At 34.8% G+C, this 27,482-nt stretch overlaps 1 protein-coding gene across 7 annotated transcripts in view; it reads left to right on the forward strand.

Annotated features, from left to right (window-relative positions):
- Nucleotides 1-27,482, forward strand: part of PHF14 (PHD finger protein 14) — a 206,111-nt gene that overhangs the window by 64,595 nt on the left and 114,034 nt on the right. For all 7 annotated transcript variants that reach the window (XM_064290016.1, XM_064290017.1, XM_064290018.1 and 4 more), the window contains exons 8-14: nt 259-405; nt 1,038-1,308; nt 1,620-1,726; nt 2,809-2,904; nt 4,735-4,838; nt 6,787-6,918; nt 10,584-10,752. In XM_064290016.1, the coding sequence (XP_064146086.1) occupies nt 259-405; nt 1,038-1,308; nt 1,620-1,726; nt 2,809-2,904; nt 4,735-4,838; nt 6,787-6,918; nt 10,584-10,752 (1,026 nt within the window). The remainder of the gene's footprint in view (nt 1-258; nt 406-1,037; nt 1,309-1,619; nt 1,727-2,808; nt 2,905-4,734; nt 4,839-6,786; nt 6,919-10,583; nt 10,753-27,482) is intronic.

Raw genomic sequence — 27,482 nt, forward strand, 5'->3', positions numbered from 1 at the left:
ATCCAGAAGGCCTTTTGAAAAAAAAAAAAACTATTGTTAATTTGAAGTTGGTAATTTGAGGTTGATATAGAGAGTTAAGTTTCTAAGGCAGCAATCTTTATCATTATGCATAAAAGTTATTTTTTTCAACTTACTATGGAAATAACCAACAGTGTAGGAATTTCTTCAAAAGGAAATATTATTCTTTTATGTTAGGTTTATTGCGACCCTTTGGAGTAAAAATTTTCACTTTCTCCCCCCCTTTTTTTTTTTATATAGGATATAGCAGATCCATTTTTTGCTTATTGTAAGCAACATGCAGATAGGTTAGACAGAAAATGGAAGAGAAAGAATTACTTGGCTCTACAATCCTATTGTAAAATGTCTTTGCAAGAGAGAGAGAAACAACTGTCACCTGAAGCACAGGTATGGGATTCAGATCCAAACTGTTGTGTTTTCTCTTTCAGGGTTGTGCATCTCAGAGCTCATCCAGGTGTGTTTGTCAATGACATGTGGAGTACAGTTGTGCAATTCAGTTCATTACCCAGAAAATAAACTGTAATGAGGGTAGACGGTAGGATAGTTTGTGGCTGAATATAATGCTCTTCCTCTAGCCAACAGAGCAGACATTTATAAAGCATGTTTCCAAATCCGTTAAAAAATATAACTACTTCGAGAAATTACTCTATCAGTGCCATATGTTGACCACATTTTTTTCAGTCTGTTCTAATGTTCATTTATGCAAAGGGCTTGATTGGTTTGCCTATTACTTAAAATGTCTTATGTAAATTTATGGAGACTCACACAGTTACTCAGAAACTTGAGTTTAATCAAATTAGTTTCTCAAAATTCTGATCATAGATTAGGATAATTGTTACTTAGTTTATTGTAACCTAGAAATTATACAGTATACCTAAGGATTGTGGGAAGATATAATTTGCCTTAATTATGGAAAATTTTGGTTATCTTTAATGCCTCTCAGTTTGGAAGTAAAAATCATAAGAAGCTGTGTGTTCCTTTTTAATGTCTTTTAAAATTTGTTTACATTTCTTTTGTAGGCGAGGATCAATGCCCGGCTTCAACAATACCGTGCAAAAGCAGAGCTGGCTCGATCTACTAGGCCCCAGGCCTGGGTCCCAAGGGAGAAACTGCCCAGACCACTCACTAGTAGTGCTTCAGCCATTCGTAAACTGATGCGGAAAGCAGAACTCATGGGTATCAGCACAGATATCTTCCCAGTGGACAATTCAGATACTAGTTCTAGTGTGGATGGAAGGAGAAAGCATAAACAGCCAGCTCTCACTGCTGATTTTGTGAATTATTATTTTGGTCAGTATAGACACTCATACATATACATTTTCAATTAGAACACTTTTCTAATGAAAATATTTGATATACTGCTAACTTTTAGAAATTTATTAGCCATGCCACATTTATCAAGTAAAAGCATATTCATTTTCCTCAAAAGTTGAGGGTTGTTGTAAATGCTGAGTTCACGTATTTGTGAGTAGACTTGTAAGTGTTTGAAACAATGTAGGTTTATTAATGTGGTTATTGCTAAGGCTAGCTTTTCCTTTGTGTGTTTTGTGTATTAGCTTTTACTTTCTACTAAAGTAAAATTGGATATTTAATTTAAATAGAGAGAAATATGCGCATGATTCAAATTCAGGAAAATATGGCTGAACAAAAGAACATAAAGGATAAATTAGAGAATGAACAAGAGAAGCTTCATGTGGAATACAATAAGGTGAGTTGGCTACAAAACAAACAACGTGATGTAATAGATCCTATTGGTGATTTCTATTTATATTTCATTTTGAAATTCTTCTAGAGCTTTTAGAACCTTCCCTACAACCCTGCCCCCCTTATCTTCATTATTATCACTTACACTGAGCATTTTCTATGTGCCAGGTACAATGTGAGCATTTAACATATACTAACTTGGTTAATTCTCACCTCATCTTTATGATGTAACTCATGAGTATTAATCTCATTTTTAGAGAAGGAACCTGAGTCCTAAAGAGGGTAAGGATTTGCCCAGGCTCACACAGGTAGTCAAGTCATAGAACTTGGATTTTAAGCCAGGCAGTCTGATGCTATTCTTTATTTCTAACCAATACACAGCACTATAGAGCTTCTCTTTCTAAGTTTGCAGAAAACTTAGAAATTTATTTTTAAACTATTGTTTTAATCTTGAATTGTAGTATTACTTTTGATAAAAAAGAAAAAACTTCTCAATTTAAATTTGCATTGTACTGCTTCATTCTAATAATGAGGTTTGAGATAAGAAAGTAATATATAAAAGCAAGATGTGGCTAAAATGTCAGATAACAAATAACGTGAGCATATAACACCGATGTTGACTTATTGTTGGAAAACATTTTAAGTGATAAAAAAAATTAGTAGGAAATAAGCTTCTATAGTCAGCCACAGTGTAGTGAAAAGAATACTTCCTAGTTCTGTGATCTTGACCAATTCACAAAAAACTCCACCCTTAATTTTCTCATTGGAAAAATTATGGAAATGCGTCTTCATAGAGCCAAAAGGATTAATTAGCAGAATGTATATAAATTATGCAGCAAACGATAAAGGAATATGTAAATGTATCACTATAATTAGTAAAAATACTAACGTAAATTAGGCAGCAGCTTATATTTTTTTAGTGCTTGTAAATCTTATTCTCAGTGCTGTTGTGAATTGAATATGTTAAAGATAGAGAGCATATAATTGTGGATATTTTTGATCATGTATTGATAAATTATTTAAATTTTTACATAGTTTACTACACGTTTTAATGACGTTTGCTGGTATGACTTATTTAATTTGTAGCTATGTGAATCTTTAGAAGAACTACAGAATCTGAATGGAAAACTTCGAAGTGAAGGGCAAGGAATATGGGCCTTGCTAGGCAGAATCACAGGGCAGGTTAGTGTCTTTCCAATAGCTATCTCCTTCTTTTCTTGCTCTTTATACAATTTTCAAATTCCTAATACAACTGTCTCTTTGCTAACTAAAGAATTCCATTTGATCAGGGCTAACTAATCCTCTGAGAATAATGATTTCTGCCTGAAATACATCTAAGGGCATTGTAAGCTGCCTGCTGAGAACCTGTAGCTTAATTTGGTTATTTTAACAGCTATCTTGTTTGCAGAATTTTTTCATATGCTCAAACTGATTGACCTGTCATTTGTGATGAAGCTAACATGAGACGCATGAGTTACTCCTACTGCCTGCTTTAATTTAGCAGTTTTAGATTCCCTGCCACGTTTGTTTTCTGTCCCATTCTCGTGCTATACTTAGTTCCTTTTTATTTGGATATAAAATTTCAAATTTCAAAAGGCAAACTGGAGAGATTCGTTCTCATGTTTTTTTTTTTTTTTTTTTTTGAGTTGCGTAAGAGAAAGTTTTCACAACCTTAATGTTAAAGTGTAGTTTTTCCCTTTTGTCAGTAACTATTTTTTTTATTATAGTCATGAAAAAAATTGTCTTTGAACATTGTTAACATGTTAAAGTTCTTGGTCTTAAAAACAAGGATCATTTCCAAATGGATTTTTTTGAATGCTCTTTTCAGTGTACTGTGTATATAACTGGTAAATTTGGGAATTTACTCAAATAATTTTAGTTACCTGTTTTAAAGATGATAGAGACCCATTGTTGGTGGTCCTTTCACTACAAACTAATTTGTAAGGGAGGGTTTTCTCAGTACAGATATTTTTCATTGCACTTGTTTCAGAGGTTTACAGAGTCAAATTCATCATATAATTTGTGTGTATATATTATTTTAGGAATTAATACTGTTTTGTATTGTCATGCTAGCTTCAAAGGTAACTTCTTTTGTGAACAAGGGTATATGTGGCATAAATTATAATGAATTTTCAAAGGTAAGAATGAGTAGTCACCTATGGAAGAATTGACCTTTGCTCCTATGGGCAGATTGTTGATGGGATTTTTGGGAGAATATATTGTTTTATATTTAAAATAGTTAATGTTGAGTTCAAGCCTATTATTAGTTTATTTGCCAAACTAGCATTATTTTTTGGCTCGTTGTGCCAAGTATGTCTCGTAATAATCTCCTGTTTAGTATAAAACATTATCTAATACCATAAAAGAGCATTTTCATTTATTAAATGACTTTTAACAGAAGTCCACAGATTTTCTTGTGCAAATGTAAAATATACAGCAGAAGTAGGATTCATTTGTACTGCTGGCATGACACTTTTTTCCAGTTGGTTGAACAGATGCTGGCCCACAGAGCCACTGAGAAATGACTTTGATAGATGGTTGCTGTCTGAAAAGCTAGCATACTACAGATTAGGAGAAACCCAAAGAGAATCGGTGTGCTTTGTGGAGAGTTTGGTCCAATAAGATAATTTTTCTAATTAACCTATGGAGCACCAACATAGCTGGGATGTTGAGGAGAATAAACGACCTCAATATTCTTTTTGTCACGTGTGCTGGGCTGTTTTTTTCCTTATCTTCTTCTTCTTCTTTTTACCTCCTAAATGCTTGTCTGTTTCACTTTTTAAAGCTAAAGTAGAAGTTTAATTTTTATGGTGTTTTAGCATTCCACTGAAAATGGATGGAATTCTGGAATTACAGATTTCTAATGGGAGTAACTGTGAGATAAGAACTCACTGTAATCATTTTTTGCTAGTGTAATAGCTATTTAGTTGGCTCGAGTGGCAAATAGAGGAAAATGTTGCTTTACATTTTTTTCCTTAAAACAATACAAACTACATTTGTTCAAATCAATAGAAGTTGAACATACCAGCAATTTTGCGGGCACCGAAGGAGAGAAAACCAAGTAAAAAAGAAGGAGGCACACAAAAGACATGTACTCTTCCAGCTGTACTTTATAGGCAAGTAATGAATAATGGTATAATGAATAATGATAGAATAATGCTATGTTTTTTGAGCTAATACTTATTAGTAATAAGATCCTTTAAGTATTTGAGAGTAAATTATATCTGTATCAGAATTTAAGTGAAATGCATTTGAAGGTATTGTGTTAATATCTTTATTAAAAGCATTTTCCAGGTTGAATGATAGAAGACCTTTTTGTCGCCCTTTTAATGATAAGATAAATGACTTTTTGTGTTCTTTGAAGTAACAGACTATATCTGCATAAGCTCTTTGAAAATGAATAGTCCTTTTAGGGAATTGGAAGTCACTTTAAATAATGTAGATGATTATTCTCTTAAATAATTAAAACAATATAATAGGCAAGTAGACATTTGTATTTTATTTTACTTGACTCAGTTAAGAGTTTTGTCTGTGCTTTTATTTTATTTTTAGGTAGTGATGGATATTGTATGTACAGTCTGAATCTATTGCCTTTGTACAGTAGTGTGCAGTGAAGATAAGGTTTAAATTTGATTCTGTCGTAACATTTTTTTCTCTCTCTACTCAGTTGTACTAATTCTGTTTCCAGAAGTACTTTCGTTCTTTATTTTTGGCTCAGTATTCTTACAGCATTCACCATTATAATCATTCTACATAGTCAAGACTTCTTTCCATATCCAAATAGCTTAGAATCTCTTTTTTTTTTCATGTAACATTACATTGATTAAATGAGAGAAGTTTAGAAGTCACTGGTGTGTGTGTCTGTGTATGAACATGCGTCTGTAGGAACATACACACAGGTGTGTATATATACATACATATACATATACACACAGATATTTATACCTGTATAAATACATTAATATTCTCCCCACAGCTTCTTCCTTTCTCAAGAACAGCAGCAGTAGCACAGTATCCATCTCTGTAGTTACCATCCATCTTTGTTGAAGGCACCCTCCATAGGTAACAGCGAGTAACTCCCTTGAAATGTGGGAAAGGCCTACTGTTGTCTTAATGTACAGTGTGAAAACTGGCACGTCCTCATTCTGGCCTTTGCAACCATCAGACATATCACTATGCTGCTAACTTCTGTGACTACAGTACATTCTTGTTTCAGAATATATTTTAAGTGGTTTTTCTTTTTAATTCTGAGCAACTTTAAGACCAGGTTGTTGTTTTCTTGTGGTGCTCATCTTTACTGGAAGTTAAAACAAAACAAACCAAACATCATTGCTGTTTCTGTTCTTAGATCGCCCTTTTAGGATCTTGCCAACTTTTCCCTAAATCTGTGCATTTCTAGTAAAATACACTGTAGGTTTTCAGGTCATGGTGCTTGTGTTCTCAGGAGTAGTTAAGTTGCATTTTTACACAAGAACAGTTAGATTTCTTAAAAACAAACGAATTTTAAAAAATTCAAAATAGCCATAACAGCAGTAATAAAACTCTGTGATTTTTGCAATAGTCATCAATTGGCGTTGCAAGTCTGATTTTAAAAAGAGATTTTACATATGTAGTTTATTTCCATGTTGAAGGATCTTCAAAATGTTTATAACTAAAAGTTTGTAAAGTAACTCGTAGTTTTAGAAAATTGGCAAATTCTTTTGCTTAATAATTTGTATTTTTGGAAAAAAATTGAGGTAACGTTAAATGGCCTTTAAGTGATCATTTGAATTAAAACATAAGAGGCTGTTGGGAATAAATATCTTACGTAGACCTTCTTTGAAAGGTTTGACTCTTTTAATATTCAAGTTTGTAGTAGAAATTCTCAAAAGTATTTGGAACTAACAATCAGTTACTAACATTATAAAAAGATATGTGTTATGAAAAAAGTTTTGTTTCAACAGAATAAATGTTAAGTTTTTGAATGGAAAAGTCAATGATTGATGAAATTTTGGAAGTTAGATAATATGCTGTTTTCATTGATAATAATTATTCTAATCTTTTATTTGCCACCTTCATTCAAAGTTGTGGAATTTGTAAGAAGAACCATGATCAACATCTTCTTTTGTTATGTGATACCTGCAAACTCCATTACCATCTTGGATGTCTGGATCCTCCTCTAACACGGATGCCAAGAAAGACCAAAAACAGTTATTGGTAAGTAAAATGAAATGACTTGGACATTAAAAGTGGCTTGCTTTCAGTTTCAGAAGTATAAGATGAAATGGTGTATCCTATAGATTCACAATAAAGATTTAACACATTTTTAAAATAGTTATTCCCATAAATATTTATTACTATATAATATGAATAAAACTAAAAATATTCTTAAGAAATGAGTTTTCATTGAGTCTATTTTGGTATCTTAACAATGGATTCTTACTTTAGGCATGAATTCTATCCAATATGTTTATAATTCTCTTTTGCTTTATTGTAAGAACTTCCTAAGTGCTTTATTTTTATTTTGAAATTAAATAAATTCATCAAAAATTTGCCTCCTATTCATGCTTTTACTTATAATTTAATATTTTTTTTCTAAATTAGTGTCTCCTGAAGGTTTACTTCTGAAATTTATTGTTTGTGCTACTTTATTTAAGTTCAGCCATTCTTTGAAAACCTAGGAACATTTGACATATGTTTCTGAATTATTTTTTTCATTAACTTAGGCAGATTGAACCACTAGGAATGTTTGATAAATGCTTATGATATGTATAATGAATTTTATCCTTTCCTTAATTTTAGTCCAAGGGAGAGATAGATAATCAAATTTTAATGTAGACTCATTCCTGATAGGAAGGAGGATATAGAAAGTGAAAAGCTTTGGAAATGAACATGAGTGTTCTTTTCAGATAAATTACCTTTCTAAGTTTTAGAAAAGAGTAAACCCCAAATTCTTAAATGGTAGCTGTACAAAAGGTCATGTGTGTTCCTCAGTCATATTAAGCACATTGTTTCATCTGATAGGGCTGCCTCTGTTCATTTTATTATAAAGCTTAAATCCTTTCACTGTATTCACAGGATAGCTTTTTAGTAGTGTTCTTATGTCAGTTAGTTTTGATATATTCAAACTGGTCTGCTCTTTTCAAATATGATAGGGAATATTTCTTTTGATCTCTATGTGTATTTGAAACTTCCAGATTTCAAGAAGTAACTGCTGTAGCATATTAGAATACCAGCAATATTAATAAGCAATAAGAAGGATGTTTACCTATGTTTTATTGACTATGCAAAGGCATTCAACTGTGTGGATCATATCAAATTATGGATAACATTGTGAAGAATGGGAATTCCGGAACACTTAGTTGTGCTCATGAAGAACCTTTACATAGATCAAGAGGCAGTTGTTCAGGCAGAACAAGGGGATACTGATTGGTTTAAAGTCAGGAAAGGTGTGTGTCAGGGCTGTATTCTTTCACCATACCTATTCAATCTGTATGCTGAGTAAATAATCCGAGAAGCTGGACTATATGAGGAAGAACAGGGCATCAGGATTGGAGGAAGACCCATTAACAACCTGCATTATGCAGATGACACAACCTTGCTGGCTGAAAGTGAAGAGCACTTGAAGCACTTACTAATGAAGATCAGAGACCACAGCCTTCAGTATAGATTGCACCTCAACATAAAGAAAACAAAAATCCTCACAACTGGACCAAGGAGCAGCATCCTGATAAATGGAGAAAAGATTGAAGTTGTCAAGGATTTCATTTTACTTGGATCCACAATCAATAGCCATGGAAGCAGCAGTCAAGAAATCAAAAGACACATCGCATTGGGTAAATCTGCTGCAGAGGACCTCTTTAAAGTGTTGAGAAGCAAAGATGTCACCTTGAAGACTAAGGTGCGCCTGACCCAAGCCATGGTATTTTCAATCACATCATACGCATGTGGAAGCTGGACAATGAATAAGGAAGACCAAAGAAGAATTGATGCCTTTGAATTGTGGTGTTGGCGAAGAATATTGAATATACCATGGACTGCCAAAAGAACGAACGAATCTGTCTTAGAAGAAGTACAACCAGAAAGCTCCTTAGAAGGAAGGACAGCAAGACTGCATCTTACATACTCTGGACATGTTGTCAGGAGGGATGAGTCCCTGGAGGAGGATATCATGCTTGGCAGAGTACAGGGTCAGCGGAAAAGAGGAAGATCCTAAACGATGTGGATTGACACAACGGCTTCAACAGTGGGCTCAAGCATAACAAGATTGTAAGGATGGCTCAGGACCGGGCAGTGTTTTGTTCTATTGTGCTTAAGGTTGCTATGAGTCAGAACCGACTTGATGGCACCTAACAACAACAACAACAGATGGGTTTCTGAACCAAAAGCTAATTTGGTAGTCTTCAGGGCCAGGCTATTTTGTCATGATCCTGGGCATAAAGATGTGCAGTTTTCTCATTAAATGAGGTTATGGATCTTCCTAACATTTTCGCTTGCAGAGATCTGGTTTCTAGTTGTGTGTGGAAGTTTTTGGAAGAACTTCGATGAAGGTGCTTAGTCTTTGGGGGTGAAAGCCCTTCCGAAATGATCTACTTAGGTCCTGTGCATTGGTTACATTTTAACTGAAGGTAGAAGCTACTATTGAAGAGTAGTCAAGCCTTTAATTTCTTGTAGTTTCTAATAAGATTTCTGTTGGCTTCTAATATCAAATTAGTGTTGGTTGGCTATTGGGTGTATTAATTTTGGAGTGAATAAGTTATAGAAAATTATTTTTTTCTTTAGTTTACCTTGAGTATGGAAAGCAGTTTTTCCTTTTTAACAGCTTTATTTAGTTTTGAAGTCATTAAAAAATAAAGGCAATAAGTAGTTAAAATGTATCACTTCCTAAATATTTTACTTCATTTTACTGTTACATATTCTCTTGAGGTTAAGTCTGTTCTGTCTGTATGGTAGAAAAACAATGTATGTTTATGTTACTACGTTATTTCTTCCCAACTCCACATTCATTGATGCCATGTTGGTAGGTTGAAATTTCCATGGCATGGAAATTAGCACATGCTACAAATCAAAGCTTTTTTCTCCCTGAGAGCCAGGTTTTAAACATTTACTAGCATACAGCTGTGTGACTTCTGTTTTAGTCCCTGGGTAGTACAAGTGGTTAGTGCTTGCCTACTAACCAAAATGTTGGCAGTTCGAGTCCACCAGAGGCGCCCATAGAAAAAAGTACTGGCAGTTTACTTCCGAAGGGTCACAGCCATTGAAAACCCCATGGAGTGCAATTCTACTCTGATTCATATGGGATCACCATGAGTTGGAATCAGCTCGATGGCCCAACAACAATGGACCACCAACTAAACCGACCCATTTATTTATTTATTTATTTATTTATTCAGTCCCTCTTAGAGTCTGTTTTACAGATTTCTTTAGGTGGGCTTTTCAGCACAGTCTGTTATCAGCTAAGATTAAAAGAATAGCTGTAACAAGGAGTAGAGTCAGTGTCAATGAATGATTGTGATTTTCAGGTGTTGTAGTATATGTCATTTAAAGAAAAGTCATGATTTCCAAAGGGAAATTCCCCTTTTAATCAGTGTTTAATCTCTTATGCCTGTTCACTTAAACATGCAGCATATTGTGTGTATTCTTATACTTATAGGGATAAATTAAATTGCTTTACATATTGTATTCATGGTCATCATTCTTAGAAAAGTATGTGTGCATTTCTGTATGTTAAGTCACTGTACATCCTGCGATCACATCTACCCATGTATATTTTTATATATTCTTCACATATACCTGAATTTTATGTTAATAGAAACTATGGCTAAAGCTAGGAGGTAAAAATAAATGTCTGGATTTAATGGTCTTTTTTTTCCCCCGTGTAGGCAGTGCTCAGAATGTGACCAGGCAGGGAGCAGTGACATGGAAGCAGATATGGCCATGGAAACCTTACCAGATGGGACCAAACGATCAAGGAGACAGATTAAGGAACCAGTGAAATTTGTTCCACAAGATGTACCACCAGAACCCAAGAAGATTCCAATAAGAAACACGGTAATGTATTCCTTATTTATCATTAAAAAAAAAAAAAACAAACCCACCGCCATTGAGTCGATTCCAACTCATAGTGACCCTGTAGCACAGAATAGAACTGCCACACAGAGCTTTCAAGGAGCACCTGGTGGATTCAAACTGATGGCCTTTTGGTTAGCAGCCATAGCTATTAACCACTATGCCACCAGGGTTTCCATTATTTATCATAATCATCATAAAATCCTGAGGCCAAAATTTAAGCTGGTAAGAAAGACAGAGGGACAATATATGCTCAGGAGTCAAAGAAAGAAATTACTATTGACTATTCTAAAAAAATTTATTATTTTACACTATGAAATATACCATAAATACCTGAGACTTTAGAGTTTTTATGTTTGATTTAAAGAATAGTAATAATGAACACCCAGTGTATCCACCACAACTTAAAAAAGAGAACATCACCTGTTAAGTCTGGTTAAGTCCTCTGAGAATCCCTCGACAATCACATCCCCCGCTGTCTTGCCCAGAGGTCAAGTCAACCTTTCCTCAGCTTTGTATTTCTCATTCTTGTTTCTTGCTTTATAATGCACTCCAAATGCATGTATTCATAAATGATGTATTGTTTAATTTTGCAGGTTTTGAATTTAGTGTGAATTGATTAAAACTTTTTTCTTCTGTAACTTACTGTTTTGACCAACATAGTGATGAAGAAATTCATACATGCCGATCACTGTAGCTGTAGCTCATTCATTTTCACCAATGTATAGTGTTCCATTGAAAGAATATATCATTACTTAGTTTACCTTTTGTTTTATTGATGGACAGTTGGGTTGTGTCCATGTTTTTTTTTTTAATTGTAAATGATTCTGTGTCGAAGATTCTTGTGACTGTCTCTTGGAGCATGGTAACAAGGAGTTGGCGAATACACCAAGGCATGGATTTACTGACCTATGGGTATCTCATCTTCAATTTTTGCTGATAATACCAGTTGTTTTCCAAACCAGTTTATACTCACAGCAGCAATGGATAATGATTAACAGTTTCTATTGCTTCATAAACTTGTTTTCTCCCATGTTTTAATATTTTCCAATATAATGTGTATAAAATAGTGTGTTGCTGTTTTATTTTGCGTTTTTCTGCACAACTGGTAACTTTGGACGTCTATTTATATTTTTGGCTAGGTGTATTTCTTTTTTTGAGAAATGTGTATGTGAGTCTTTTCCAGTTTTTTTTGTCAGGTTGTTAGTCTTTACCTCATTGAAAATTCCTTAAGATCAGGGCTTAAAGAATTTCTTCCAGAAAGCATTTTTGTTTGCTATTACCAGGTGCCTGGGGACTGCCACCTGAGAACATTTTAAATAAAACTTTGGGTTATGTGTTTTCCATTAAATGAGTAGTGTGAATTTTTGCTCCAAACGCATAAGAGTTGGCTTGCAGTTATGAATTCTCAGGGGAGATGTCTTTTGCTTTCTACCTTGAGCCAAGGAAGGCACTTTTCAAAAATCTGTCTACACACCGAAGGAGATGTAAAGATGTTTATCAGGTTAGTTGTCATAATTTGTTTTGTTATCGGTTTTATTTTAGAGAAGCTTTATTTTTTTCCTTAAAGTAACAGTTTTCTCAAAAATTTTTTTTTTAATCCATAAAAAAAAAAAAACCAGTACCGGATAGTAACCCCCATATTGTAATCATTTAAAGGATTGTTTTTGAGAGCAATCACCTAGATTATTCCATTTGGTTTTTTGTTATGTCACCATCGACCAGGCAAATCTGGGAATTGTTAACTCTTAGGACCAAAGGTTATTGGTGGCAGCCAAGGGTGGGAAGGAGGAGGAAAGGAGGAGTCATTGTTGAGGGGCCACTGAATTTCTTTTATGGTGGTAGAATAATTGGAAAAGGATCGTGGTGATGGTTGTACAACGTGATGAATGTAATCAGTGTCACTGAATTGTGCATGTAAAAATGGTTGAATTGGCAAATATTTTTCCCACAATAAAAATTTAATATGTAAATAGTTTTTTGTTGTGAGAAATTCAGCAATATAAGTAAAGACAATGTCTCCTTTGACTTTTCTACCAGCATTCCCCTTTCTCAACCCATCTCAGATGCCTCGAACCTACCTTTATTAGAAGGGTACATATAGGTAGACCTTGAATTATGACAGGTTTCCTTTCTGATGACTACTCTCTCATAAGTCAGTTTTGTCTTTTTTTTTTTTTTTATTGCATTTTATTATCAGTATCTTTATAAATCTGATCTTTATTTGTCTTTGGGGGTGGAAACATTACATGTGAGAATGATAACATCAGCAAATTATACTCTGCAACATTGTATATAGCACATATTACTAATGATAACATGTACAAAAACAAACAAACAAAAAAACAGGCGTTGTAAGTGTGGTTCATTGTAATACAAATACATAGCAAGTCAAGGACTACCTGTATTTTGAACTTTGGATATCTTACGTTTCTTTTGGTATATCTGTCCAAAATAAGAAAAAAAGAATCATCAATGAGACATATGGAAAAGTAGTTTAGGAATAGTCAGGAAAAATAGAAATATTCAGTTATAAATAAGTAAAAGGAATAATCTGGTTTTAGACATTTCTCTTTTATATTATTTCTGGCTATCCAGAGATTTGACTTTGTAACATTTTCTTATATTGGCTCTTCAAATGCCCCATATTGCAATATATCAATGACTTAATCACAGTTATTCGCTCTTTTATTACTGGGTACAGATAGAACTAAGTCTAAAGAAGAGAAAGAACTGAGAAGTGTATTTTTAATTTAACTTTTACCTGTTAGATGCTGTGCTTTGTATTAATTCATCATCATAAATACCATATGAAATAGTTATTAGTATCATTGCCATTTTACAGATGAGAAACTGAGATAAAGAGTTCAAGTAACATGCCCAAGGACATACAGCTTATAAGCGGTAGAGCCAAGATTCAAACTTAGATTGCCTCAGAGCCCATACTTTCAGCTAGTTCATAGTGCAGCTGCCTAGACAAGATTACTGTTTTTCCAGGAACTTCTCCATGGACCAGAATTACAGACTTTGTATAATTGCAGCAGCTTAGTGACTATATCACTAAGAGTTTAGTTAGGAAAATAGAAACCACTTTTTGGGAATTAGTGATTTATACCACCGTTGGCATAACTGGGGCATGGATGTCAAGAAAGCTGTCATCATAGGTCTGAGAAGCTCCAGGAGACATTAGAGAAATTGATAGTGAATATCTTAGTCTGAAAAAGTTGGCCAGTGAAAACCTGATGAATAGCAGCAGAACATTGTCTGGCATAGTGCTGGAAGATGAGTCCCGCAAGTTGGAAGGCACTCAAATTGCAACTGGGAAAGAGCTGCTTCTTGGTTATGTGTTGCTGCTAACAGAAATAACACAAGTGGATGGCTTTAACAAAAAGAAGCTTATTCTCTCACAGTCCCGTAGGCTAGAAGTCTGAATTTGGGGCGCCGGCTCCACGGGAAGGCTTTCTTTCTCTGTTGGCTCTGGAGGAAGGTCCTTGTCGTCAGTCTTCCCTTGGTCTGGGAACACCTCAGCGTAGGAACCTCAGGTCCAAAGGAAGCGCTCTGCTCTCAGTACTGCTTTCTTGGCGGTATGAGGTCTTCATGTCTCTCTGCTTGCTTTTCATTTTTATATCTCAAAAGAGATTGGCTTAAGACACTATCTAATCTTGTCGATCTCACCAGTATAACTGCCACCAATCCATCTCATTACGTTATAGTGATAGGATTTACAACACATAGGGAAATCACATCAGATAACAAAATGGTAGACAATCATACAATACTGGGAATCATGACCTAACCAAGTTGACAGACATTTTGGGGGGACACAATTCAATCCATAACAAGCTGCCTCTTCAAAGTAGAGTTGACCTTAATGATGTGGATGGCGTAAAGCTTTCAGGACCTTCTTTTGCTGAGGTGGCATGACTCAAAATGAGAAGAAACAGCTGCAAACATCCATTAATAATCAGAACATGGAGTGTATGAAGTATGAGTCTAGGAAAATTAGAGGTCATCAAAAATGAAATGGACTGCATAAAGATTGACATCCTAGGCATTAGCTGACATGGACTGTATTAGCCATTTTGAATCAGACAGTCATATGGCCCACTGTGCTGAGAATGACAAACTGAAGAGAAATGACATCACATTCATTGTCAAAAAGAACATTTCAAGATCCATCCTGAAGTACAATGCTGTCAGTGATAGAATGATATCCATAAGACTATGAGGAAGACCAGTTAATATGAGTGTTATTCAAATTCACGCATCAACCACTAATGCTAAAGGTGAGGAAATTGAAGATTTTTACCAGCTTCTGCAGCCTGAAATTGATCAAAGATGCAGTCAAGATGCATTGATAATTGTTGGTGATTGGGATGCAAAAGTCGGAAACAGAAAGGGTTTGAGAGTTGGAAAATATGACGTTGGTGATAGAAATGATGCCAGAGGTCACATGGTACAATTTTGCAAGACCAATGACTTTTTCATTGCAAATATCTTTTTCAGCAGCATAAACAGCAACTATACACATGGATCTCATTGGGTGGAAAACATAGGAATCAAATCAACTGCATCTGTGGAAAGAGACGATGGAGAAGCTCAATATCACCAGTTAGGACAAGGCCAGCAACTGACTGCTGAACAGACCATCAATTGCTCATATGCAAATTCAGGTTGAAGCTGAAGAAAATGAAAAGAAGTCCACAAAAGCTAAAATACAACCTTGAATATATCTCACTTGAATTTAGAACCATCTCAAGAATAGATTTGATGCATTGAACTCAAGAATAGATTTGACATAAAGACCAGAGGTGTAGTGGGATGACATCAAGAGCGTCATACATGAAGAAAGCAAAAGGTCATTAAAAAGACGAGAGAAAGAAAAGACCAAAATGGATGTCAGAAGAGACTCTGAAACCTGCTTTTGAACACAGAGTAGCTAAATGGAAAGGAAGAAATAATGAAGTGAAAGAACTGAAGATTTAAAAGGGTCATTTGAGAAGACAAAGTAAAATATTATAATGAGATGTGCAAAGACCTGGAGTTAGAAAACCGAAAGGGAAGAAAACACTTGGCATGCATTTCTCAAACTGAAAGAATTGAATAAAAAAATTGAATATTGAAAGATTCTATAGGGAAAGTATTGAACGATGAAAAAAAAAAAAAACCCAAACCCATTGCTGCCGAGTCAATTCTGACTCATGGTAACTCTATAGGACAGAGTAGAACTGCCCCCATAGAGTTTCCAAGGAGGGCCTGGTGGATTCGAACTGACGTCTTTTTTGGTTAGCACCGTAGCTCTTAACCCCTACGCCACCAGGAAGCATCACAAGAAAATGGAAGAAATACACAGAGTCACTGTACCAAAAAGAATTGGTTGACATTGAACTATTTCAGGAGGTAGCACATGATCAAGAACGGATGATAGTGAAGGAAGACATCCAAGGTACAGTGAAGAAAATGGTGAAAAACAAGGCTCCAGGAATTGACAGAGTACCAATTGAGATGTTTCAACAAAGAGAAGCAGTGCTGAAGGTGCTTACTTTTCTGTATCAAGAAATTTGAAAGACAGCTTCCTGACCAACCGGCTGGAAGAGATCCATATTTGTACACATTCCAAAGAAAGGTGATCCAACAGAATGTGGAAATTATTGAACAATATCATTTTAATATCACACACAAGTTAAATTTTGCGAAAGATCATTCACAAGTGATTTGCAGCAGTACCTTGATAGGGAACTGCCAGAAGTTTAATAAAGTAGGGAGTCAACAAAAAAGAGGAAGACCCTCAAGGAAATGGATTGATACAGTGGCTGTAACAATGGGCTGAAAAATAGCAATGATTGTGAGGATGGCGCAGGACTGGTCAGTGTTTCATTCTGTTGTACATTGGGTCGCTATGAGTGGGAACCGACTTGACGGCACCTTTCAAATAGAAGTTTACTGATACGGAACTATACAGAGATGTGCTGTGGGAGATGTTTTCAGCCTGAAGATAACGAGAAGTGGAGGGAAGAGTGCCAAGTTCATCACCAACAATCTAGCATAGTAACCAACTCTACTTCTAAATGTCCGTAGTATAGTGTTTACTTGGTACATGATTAAAAATAACCCAAAAAAACCAAACCCATTGCCATCGAGTCAATTCTGACTCCTAGCGACCTTACAGGACAGAGTACAACTGCCCCACAGTGTTTCCAAGGAACGCCTGGTGGACTTGAACTGCTGACCTTTTGGTTAGCAGCCATAGCATTTAACCACTATGCCACTATGGTTTCCGTGGTACATGATAGGTGCCCTATAAAGTAATATTTTCTTACCCCTCCTCCCCTTTCTTTTCTCTTTGAGCACAGGTATGTTTTCTTTTTATCCTTAATCTCACACTCCCAGCTTTGTGCAAGGCACACAATAGGTTCTTGACTGGTTAAATGATTGGCTGGAAGCATAAATACAGAGACAGTGACTTGAAAAAAAGTGTAAAATACCGCAGTCAGTGTAGGCCAAAGAAAGTGAGCCTGGGCTTTTTATGGGCTCAGCAGTACTGTATTTTTATACAAATAACGGTCTACATTTTTTTGCCAATGACTACAACATCACCCTGCAAGGTATTTTTATAAGTGCGCTATGCTAATTTTTTAACAGCAACATGTTATTAGTATTTAAAATAGAGAGTTAACACCTGCTGTTGGTATCTGGCTAGCGCTTGCAATGTTTGCCATGTAATTATGAGTAACAGTTTTTTTTTTCCTCTTTATTCTTTTTCTTTTTTAGTTCTTTAAAAGAGAGTAACATAAGGGAAGTAGAGAATCAACTTTTGACTTCTTTTTTAGTTGTTGAGCCCGTGACTGGATTTTTATATTCAGTTTATATGGTAATATCACATTATAGGCAGCCCCTGACTGCTTTGTATTCGATGTCGACAAAGTGCACTTATGACCATGTTTTTTTGTACATCTTACTGTTAGTAATATGTACTACATACAACATACAACGTAGCAGCACGTAATTTGCTGATGTTATCATTCTCATACCAATCCCCGAAGACAAAGATCAGATTTATAAAGATACTGATAGTAAAAGGCAATAATAATGAAAACTAAAAAAAAAAAAAAAAACGAGATATGTGACTTACATCGGAACCAATTTACAGCAGAGTCATTGGAATGGAACCCTGCTGTAAGTCAGGGACTACCTGTATAATTTTATGTTCTGGTAAGGACTTCCTAATAGTTTTAATTTCTTTATTGATAGTAATGATCGTTGCGCATAGTTTTTTTCATGCATTTTTTAATTGATTATAGGGATGAAAATGTTTAGTCTTTGGGATTGAAATCTCATTTATTGTAACATAATATAGCTTTTTTTTTTGTCCTGGGAGAATTGCTTTTATTTTCCTGCACAAAATCTGCACATAGGACAGTCAATTAATTTGTATAACTTGCCCACTTTTGGAAATCCTTGTGGCTTAGTGGTTAGAAGCTACAGTTGCTAACCAGAAGGTGAGCAGTTCAAATCTACCAGGTGTTCCTTGGAAACTCTATGGGGCAGTTCTACTCTGTCCTATAGGATTGCTGTGAGTCGGAATCGACATGACAGCAACGAGTTTTTTTGCCCACTTTTGAACGACCATATTGCATATACAGTGTTTCCCTCTGATTTCGCATTAACATAGGTTAAAAAAAAATCTTTTCTTGAAATTCTAAAAATGTTACATGGTTGTAATCTTTCAACCATGAATTTTTATTCTTTTTTTACATTTCTGAGGTTATTTCTTTACAATTGAGCCAGAGTAACTATAATACTATTGACCTTGTAGATTGCTGTTTTACTGCTCATTTTACATTTTATAATGTCTTAGTTTTAAGATTTAATTGTTTTGTTTTTCACATCTTTAGAGATGCCAATTAATTCTGTAGTTATCCCATCTGCTTTGATTTTGCTAATCTTGAGCTTTATCCCTCAGTTCTTAAAGGTAAGATCGTGAGATTGTGACTTCTGATGCATGCCACTAAATTCTGAACCTCAGTGATTTGATCTTTAACTTCTTCTGTCCTTTGGGTCAACACTCAGAGTGTGGTAAAGAGAAAATTGTACTGAAAGACAAGCTTTTATTTATAATGTTTAAACCCTTGTGGGTTTAAACATTCATTAGTGGTTAAGTACTATGGCTGCTAACCAAAGGGCCAGCAGTTCGAATCCGCCAGGCACTCCTTGGAAACTCTATGGGGCAGTTCTACTCTGTCCTATAGGGTCGCTATTAGTTGAAATTGACTCAACTGCACTGGGTTTGGTATGGAAACACAAACCTGTTATATATTATTTGTACTTTTTTAAGTTGTAGGGTAAATATCTATAACATGAGTGTTATTGGACACATTTATTGCTGAACTAAATGGTTCTGTCTGTTAAAAGTAAAAACTGGTTGTGTGGGAATTCAGATCTTTAAATATACTTTAGTCTTTGCTTATGACTCCCTGCCCTGCACTTGAACCATCATCAGGTTTATTTTTTGAATATGTGTCTATTGAGCAACCAATAATGTGGGCACTGGGCTAGATGCTGAATGGAATACCAAAATGAAGACATGACTGCCAACAAGGAAATAGTGAGTGCTAGAAAGTTTATCCTAAAAAAAGTGTAGTATAAAATTGAAAGTGTGCATCCCTTTGAGAGGTAGGATTACTATGTGGGGCAGGTAACATGATGGTTGTGAAGTAGAATACAAAAGTTTGAGGTGAGCCACTATGACTACAGCTTAACTGTTTCTAGTAGGCAAGTATTGTACCAGCCGAGAAAGTCTTCATTATCCATTTCCCAAAACTTTAGTATCGATCAGTTGAAATAATAATAATAAAAAAAAAAGAATAGCAAGCTGGCCACTTGTGATAGCATTTAGCATATACGGTTTTATCCTTTAGTGTAAAATTTAGTGCAAAAAATTTGAACTACATTTAGGTGTCATAATACTTATAGCTGTCTTACCTAGAACATGCTTTTATGATAGACATCTTGATGACAACAAATCACCTCTGGCATTACTAACAACAAAATTTTTAAATAAGTTAATTGGGTCAAATCTTAATTACCTTGTCTTTCTTAATTACCTAGCCTTAATACAGATTCATTTAGTAACTAAAGTATTTGAGTTTTAGCATGCCTTCAACAACAAAAAAATTACTTTGTATTTCAACCACTTGATTTTTACAGATAAATAGGTATGAATATTTTTTAGAGCAACTCATTTCTCTTTAAATTTTTTCTGTGCTAAGGAAATTCTGATCATTTCTGTATTGGCTTTTGCATACAGACTGATTTAAGGGATCTCAGAGTTTAGAAAGCAGAATTGGATTTTAGCTCTCCAGCTGTAGTTGTCACTTTATTGCTACTTTCTCTATGCCTGGTTATTTTCCTCCAGAGAATATGCCTATTGTGTCCTATGTCCTATAGGAGAGGGATATTCCACTGACAGCAAATGGAAGGAGTGAAATCCCTTATACTGTTACGTTACTGAATTTTAGCCTAAGATCATGTTAATTGTAATAGCTGTAGAAGTTTTTACCTACATTATTTTGCGTGATTGTTTTATACTTAACTATTTTTCAAATGTTACTTATTTAATTTCAAGTAATTAAAGTTAAATGCCCCATCCATCTATCGGATGATATCTTTACTAAATTCATTTATACATTTGATGTCTACAGTGTGGTAGGTATAATAATGGCCCCTCAAAGATGTCCATGTCCTAATCCCTGAAACCTGTGAATATGTTACCTAGCATGGCAGAAACGGTTTTGCAAACATCATTAAGGTTATGGACTTGAGATAAAGAGATTATTCTGGATTATCTATGTGAACGCAATCTAGTCATGAGTCCCTAAAAACAAGAGGACCTACTGGCTTTAGTCAGAGACAAGAGAGAGAAATATGACTACACACAGTGGATCTGAGAGAGACAATGTTCCTGGCTTTGAAGCTGGAGGAAAGGGGCCATGAGCCAAGAAAAGGCAAGGAAACTGATTGTCCCCTTAGAGCCTCCAGAAAGGAATGCAGCCTGCCAACACCTTAATTTTAGCCCAGTGTCTTGGTTATCTAGTGCTGCTATAACAGAAATACCACAAGTGAATGGGTTTAACAAAGAGAAAATTATTTTCTCACTGTCTAGTAGGCTACAAGTCCAAATTTAGGCATTAGCTCTAGGGGAAGGCCTTTCTGTCGGGTCTGGAGGAAGGTCCCTGTCATCGGTCTTCCCTTGGTCTGGGAGCTCTCTGCACAGGAACCTTGGGTCCAAAGAATGGGCTCTGCTCCCTGCACTGCTTTCTTGGTGGTATGAGGTCCCCACTCTCTGCTCACTTCTCTTTCCTTTTATGTCTTGTAAGATAATAGGTGGTGCAGGCCACACCCCACATTAGATCAGGGATGTGACCTGAGCAAGGGTGTTACATCCCACCCTAATCCTCTTCAACATAATCTAATCTTCGCCTCATTAACTATAGGTAGAGTTTAGGATTTACAACATATGGGAAAATTATACTAATCACAAAATGGAGATAACCACACAATACTGGAAATCATGGCCTAACCAAGTTGACACATATTTTGGGGGAACACAGTTCAATCCATGACACCAGTGTGAACTGTGTAAAACTTCTGACCCATGGAACCGTGAGATAATAAATTTGGCTTAAGATAGCAAATTTGTCATAATTTGTTATGGCAGTGATAGAAACTAATACATAGAATGACTTCTGCATTTCTTTTAACATTTAAAGCTGAAATGGGAAAATGATTTATAACATTATGTAATTATTTTAGGAGCTCTGGTGGCACTTGGCTGCTAACTGAAAGGTCAGCAGTGGTTCAAACCCACCAGTTGCTCCGTGGGAGAATGATGTGATAGTCTGCGCCCTTAAAGATGATAGCTTTGGAAACCCTACGGGGAAGTTCTACTCTGTCCTATAGGTTGCCATGCATTGAAATCGATTTGACAGTAATAGGTGTGGGTATAATTATTTTTACTGGAAGCCAGAGATACTAGAAATGCATGACATTCATACTTCCGGAAAGTTCCAGTAGTGCAGTAGTTTTTTCATTCTCATTTAAATCCTTTGTGTCATTAAAAGATGTGGGGTCAATAGGTGGATTTTATAATGTTTAATTAGTTTATCTCATTGTTGATGGAACTTTAATTTTGTAAGGGGACTTTAGTTTTACTATATTTAGTTAAATATAGTTAAGTATAAAATTTAACTACTTAATAATGAAAAATTGGTTCATTAACTTTTAGAGTTTGCTGCAATTAATATTACTGCTCTAGATCCTTTAATGATGCTTTTTTATATTAGGTATATTGAAATATAATTCACATACCAGACAATTCACCCAATTGAAGTGTACAATTCTATGTTTTTAGCTTATTTGCAGAGTTGCGCAGTCATCATTACGACCAATTTTAGAACATTTCTATCACCCCCAAAAGAAACTCCATACCCATTACCAGTGATTCATCATCCTCTTCCACAAACTCTCTAGCTCTGTTGTAGTTGTTAGGTGCCATCAAGTTGATTCCAACTCATAGTGACCCCATGCACCAAAGAATGAAACACTGCCCAATCCTGTACCATTCTCACAGTTGCTGCTATGTTTGAACCCATTGTGGCAGCCACTGCATCAGTCTATCTCATTGAGAGTCTTCGTCTTTTTTGCTGACTCTTTACTTTACCAAGCTTGATGATGTTCTCCAAGGCCTGGTCCCTCCTGGTAACATGTCCAAATTATGTGAGACGAAGTCTCACCATCCTCGCTTCAAAGGAGCATCCTGACTGTACTTCTTCCAAGACAGATTCTGAACATTTCTTAGAAATGGAGTCATACTTTATGTGGTTTTTTTGTGACTGGCTTCATTCACTTAGCATAATATTCTCAAGGTTCATCCATCAGTACTTCATGCCATTTTTAATAATCCATTTTGTGGATATGCCACATTTTATTTATCCATTTGTCAAATTTTTTCCCACTTTTTTATGATTACAAATCATGCTGTCGTGAACAAGTTTTTTGTGTGAACGTATGTTTTCAGTTCTCCTGCGTATATACCTAGGGATGGATTTGTTGGGTCATATATTTAACCTTTTGTGAAATTGATAGACTTTTTTCTAAAGTAGTTGTACCATTTTCTGTTTCCACGAGCAGCGTATGAGAATGCCAACACTTATGTATTCTTTTTATTATAGCCATCCTAGTGGATGTAATGTGGTATCTCATTGTGGTTTTGATTTGGGCTTCTGTGATGGTTAATTACACTGATGATATTATTTAAAAAAAAAAAAAAACTGTAGCTCATTTTCCCTCTTTGTTCTTTGTGCTGAAGTATTTTAATTACACTCTTCAACAAATGAAAAGTGACTATGAGATTCTATATCTGTTGTAAAGCGTTAATAATCCTCTATTAGTGCCCTCATTCCTGTTTTTGTTTCATAAGAGCTATGAGAACAAAACCTAATATGATTATTACATGGAAGAAAAAGTGGCCTGAGTGGTGAAATTCTAAAAGGATACTTGAGGAATAATTGAAAGCTTATTCCCATAGCACTGTTTTCCTTTGCTGCCCTTAATCACCTTTGTAATCAAGTTGATTGTCTGTTCATTAGTTTAATAAATGAATGAACAGATTCTTTACACAATAAAGATTCGGTCATTTATTGTTAAATATTCGAAGTTCCGTCATGTGAAAGCTAGACCTAATTTAGTCTTTGTGTGTTCAGTCAGTAAAACTGAGACCATCGATTATAACTCTTTTGTAATGGAACATGCTGGCTTATTCTCTGGAACTGTAATAGCAGAGGTTATGTGGCTGTCAGAGATACTTTTAGAAGGGTTTTCTGCATTGAGTAGAGAGAGAGGATTATATGAAATAACTTTAAGGCTATGAAATCTGGCTTTATTTTTAAGATGTCTGTGAAATAACTGAATAAATCCAAATTCCTTTGACCTCAGTATGTTGTGAGCCCTTCTTTACACTTCCAATAGCCATTTTTATTCTCACAGTTTCCCAGCCTAGTTACCCAGATACCTCCTGCCTTCAATGCAGGGTCTAGTACCTTGTTTGGATCCTATGTTTAGCCATTGTACCAAAACCAAAAAACCAAACCTGCTGCCATCAAGTCGATTCTGACTCATAACGACCCTATAGGACAGAGTAGAACTGCCCCATAGAGTTTCCAAGGAGCGCCTGGTAGATTTAAACTGCTGACCTTTTGGTTAGCAGCCGTAGCTATTAACTACTACGCTGCCAGAGTTTCCTTATCCTCTTGTCCTACCTTACCAATCTTGGATTCTTTTTTATCCTCATTCCTATTTGAGGTTTGCCAGTGTCACACTTAAATCTGTTTGAGAGTTTATTTTTTTAATTTGTTATTTTCCCTAAACCCATCTTTGAGGTAAATTTAGAGTTTTAAATTTAGGTATTAAAAAAATATGACCCACTGTTCACGGATACATTTAAGCACAATTTTGATAAATGTATTGTTGAGATTTTTAAAGATCTGAGCAGCATATGACTTTACCATAAACCAAAAAAAAAAAAAAAAAAAAAAAAAAAACCCAAACCTATGGCCATTGAGTTGATTCCAGCTCATTGTACAAAGTAGAACTGCCCCATAGTTTCCACGGCTGTAATCCTTACAGAAGCAGACTGCCACATCTTTCTTCTGTGGAGCAGCTGGTGGGTTCAAACCACCAACCTTTGGGTTAGCAGCCAAGTGCTTAACCACTAAGCCACCAGGGCTCCTATGATGTTTATGGTTAATTATTTATGTAATTATTTGTCTGGTATCTGTAGACTAATGTCCCAAGCTCCAGGTAAATCAGAACTGTCCTATTTACCATTTTCTGCTCACTATCTACTACAGGATTTGATTCACAATGGGTGCTCAGTGAGGGTTTATCAATAAGTTCTCTTTCATTTTCCGCCATGTGTCTGAAATCAGTGTGCTTTGGAAGAGTCTTTCTACCCCTTCTTTGTTAGTGAGGGAATTGTCTCATTCTGCTAGTGTATTTATCATTTCATCAGCGAAGCTATAGAATTACTATAAAAGCAGCGTGGGCTACTTTTATTTAAGTAGCTTGTTACTTAGACATTTTTCTATTTTTTTCTTTTTTAAAAGTGGAAAATTTTCACTTACTTTTAAGCAAGGAAATTACTTTTGAAGAAAATGTAAATTAGCTTACCCATGTCCCTTTTGAAGTTACTTTAAAATTGATGTTTGTGCTTTCTGCAGTATTTTCTAATAACTTTAATGTAACTTGAAAGCTTTCAAATTTTCTTTTCATTTTCTATGTATTCTATGTTATCTAGTGACTTTTCATCTTTTAAACAAGTGCCAAAAGGACTTGCTGGGACCTATCTTTCCATAGTTTTTACACACATGCATCATCTACTCTTTGAAGTTCTCAGATTTTTCTTCCTGACTCGTAAGTTTTTGTTGTGTTTTATATATCTCCTTTTTTAGAAACTAAAAGCAGTAAAAAGTCAAAGTGCTTTTTAACAACTTTGACTGAAAACTGTATTGTTTTCCTGGATGCACTATTTCTTATAGATCATTAGTTGTAGAAAGGGACTTAAACACTTAATCTACTGTCTCATTTTCAAAACTGTGAGCCACTAGTCGATTACAAATGGCAGTCTTTATATGTGAGATAATCAGATATTGTAGTATTTACTTTTATTACATTTATATTTTAACTAGTTTTACGTATATGCCAAGTAGTGTCCTATTTAACAGAGTTAGGACTTAAGCCATGGAGAGTCTGAAAATCTGAAATATAATTTTTTTGTTTTCTTTTTTTATTGATTCTAATTTATGAAAAATGTTAAAACATTTGCATCCAGCTCTATGCATGTGTCTATGTCTTAATTTGCTCTTTGGCTTTATAATACTATTTGAATTAAGTTACCATAGTTCTACTGTGGTTCTGGGAAAGACTGTTTTGGGGGCTTTAAATACCTCTGAGGTACTAAACAGATTATAAAACCCGTGTCTGTCGTAGGCCTTTAGAAAACCCCCTGGCATAAAATGTCTGTGGTGAATTGGACCATACTTAACTCATTTTGGCTGCTTGGAGAGATTCATGGTTAGGTCCTTAGTGCAAGTAATCTCATGTAGAACCTAAAGGTTCCTCTTGTGCATTTTGCCTCTTGGAAATCCATCGTTTTTGTTTATTTCCAGGAGTATGAAATCAAGAGAATGAGGGACAACTAGAGCTTCTGCATTTTACTTATTTGGTAAATAAGAAAGGTTTTATAGGGGAACTTATTATATAAAATGTATATTTTATATCTTTAGACCTGTGGATATTTTAATTTATTAAGGCAAATTGATTATTTTTTTCCTATTCAGACATTTTTCTTAATTCTGTTAATATAAATTAAATTAGATAAAAATAAACTTTACAGCCAATTGACGAGAAGGGAAAATACTTTTGGCAATCACAATTCCATCTGTTGTATGCTGATAGCCAGTAGAAACAGATGGTACTTTGTTCACACCTTTTTTACATATATATGTGTGTATTTATGTATGTATATATATGATTTTTCTTTTGAATATTTTATGAGCTTTAGTCTGTGATTTGTTTTTAATATATTGTTTCATATTCGAAAAACAGTTTTTTTTAGGAATTATGTATATATTGGAGTAAACTTTATTTGGAAGCATTTTGAACAGCTGCCAGAGAGCTACTGGCATTTATTTGCCAGCATAAATATAAAGCTATTTAGCTTGACAGAGGTTTTCAAGGTTTGACTTTAATTGTCCTAATTAACATTAAATTTGAAATTGTGCTCATAAAATAAGCATTTTCTCTTTTTATATATAAATCACACAGGGAGGCAGTCTTTGTGTTTTATCTAACTATATATAGCTTATTTATCAAATGTCATTCGTATAAATGCTGATTTATCACAAAAAAGATAACTTAAATTTAGAAAAAAACAGTACGCAAATGAATATGTGAATTCCAGTTTAGTGATATCAAAGATGCTGAGGCACATTCAGTTTTAAATTTAGTTCATTTGCCAAATGAGTCATCTAATCTTTGGAAGATCATCATGCACTTGACTTCATTGTAAATTAAAATAACCCCAACTCTAAAAAATAAAAATTTATTACATGTCTAGTCCAAATGTGAGAGAAGTTTTTAAAACATTTAATTATTTTTCAGATGGATATACTGTTGGGTTGATGCTTTGTAGCTCAAATAATTTTATTCTTTTCATCTTAGATACATTTTCTGTAATATGTGCTACTCTCTTCTGTGGATATTTTTGCATCTCCTCTCTTCAAGTAAATGTACCATAGACATAAAGAGCTGGATGGTCTAAGTACCCAGATTATCATTATTCCCTAGGCAAATATAGTTCTTAAAAAGTAACAAGAGAAAACAGAAAAAATAGGAATGTGTTAACATTTGGAGTTCCAAACCTTCGTTTACTTTCAATAGCTTAATAATTATTTTCAAAATGAAGCACAGTTTGGAACTGAACCCTCAAGTGGTCAATTATTAATCATTTAGGACTTTAGATATGCACCCGTATTCAGTTCTAAAACATATACTTGTTAAATAAAATTCTTCCTTCTTCCCTGTGTTAGTTTCACCCTTTTGTTTTATTTATTTTGTTTCTAAAATAATTTGTGTCAGCATCTACCTATATCATA

Source organism: Loxodonta africana, chromosome 8, assembly GCF_030014295.1.
Source record: "Loxodonta africana isolate mLoxAfr1 chromosome 8, mLoxAfr1.hap2, whole genome shotgun sequence".
NCBI classification, from domain to species: Eukaryota; Metazoa; Chordata; class Mammalia; order Proboscidea; family Elephantidae; genus Loxodonta; species Loxodonta africana.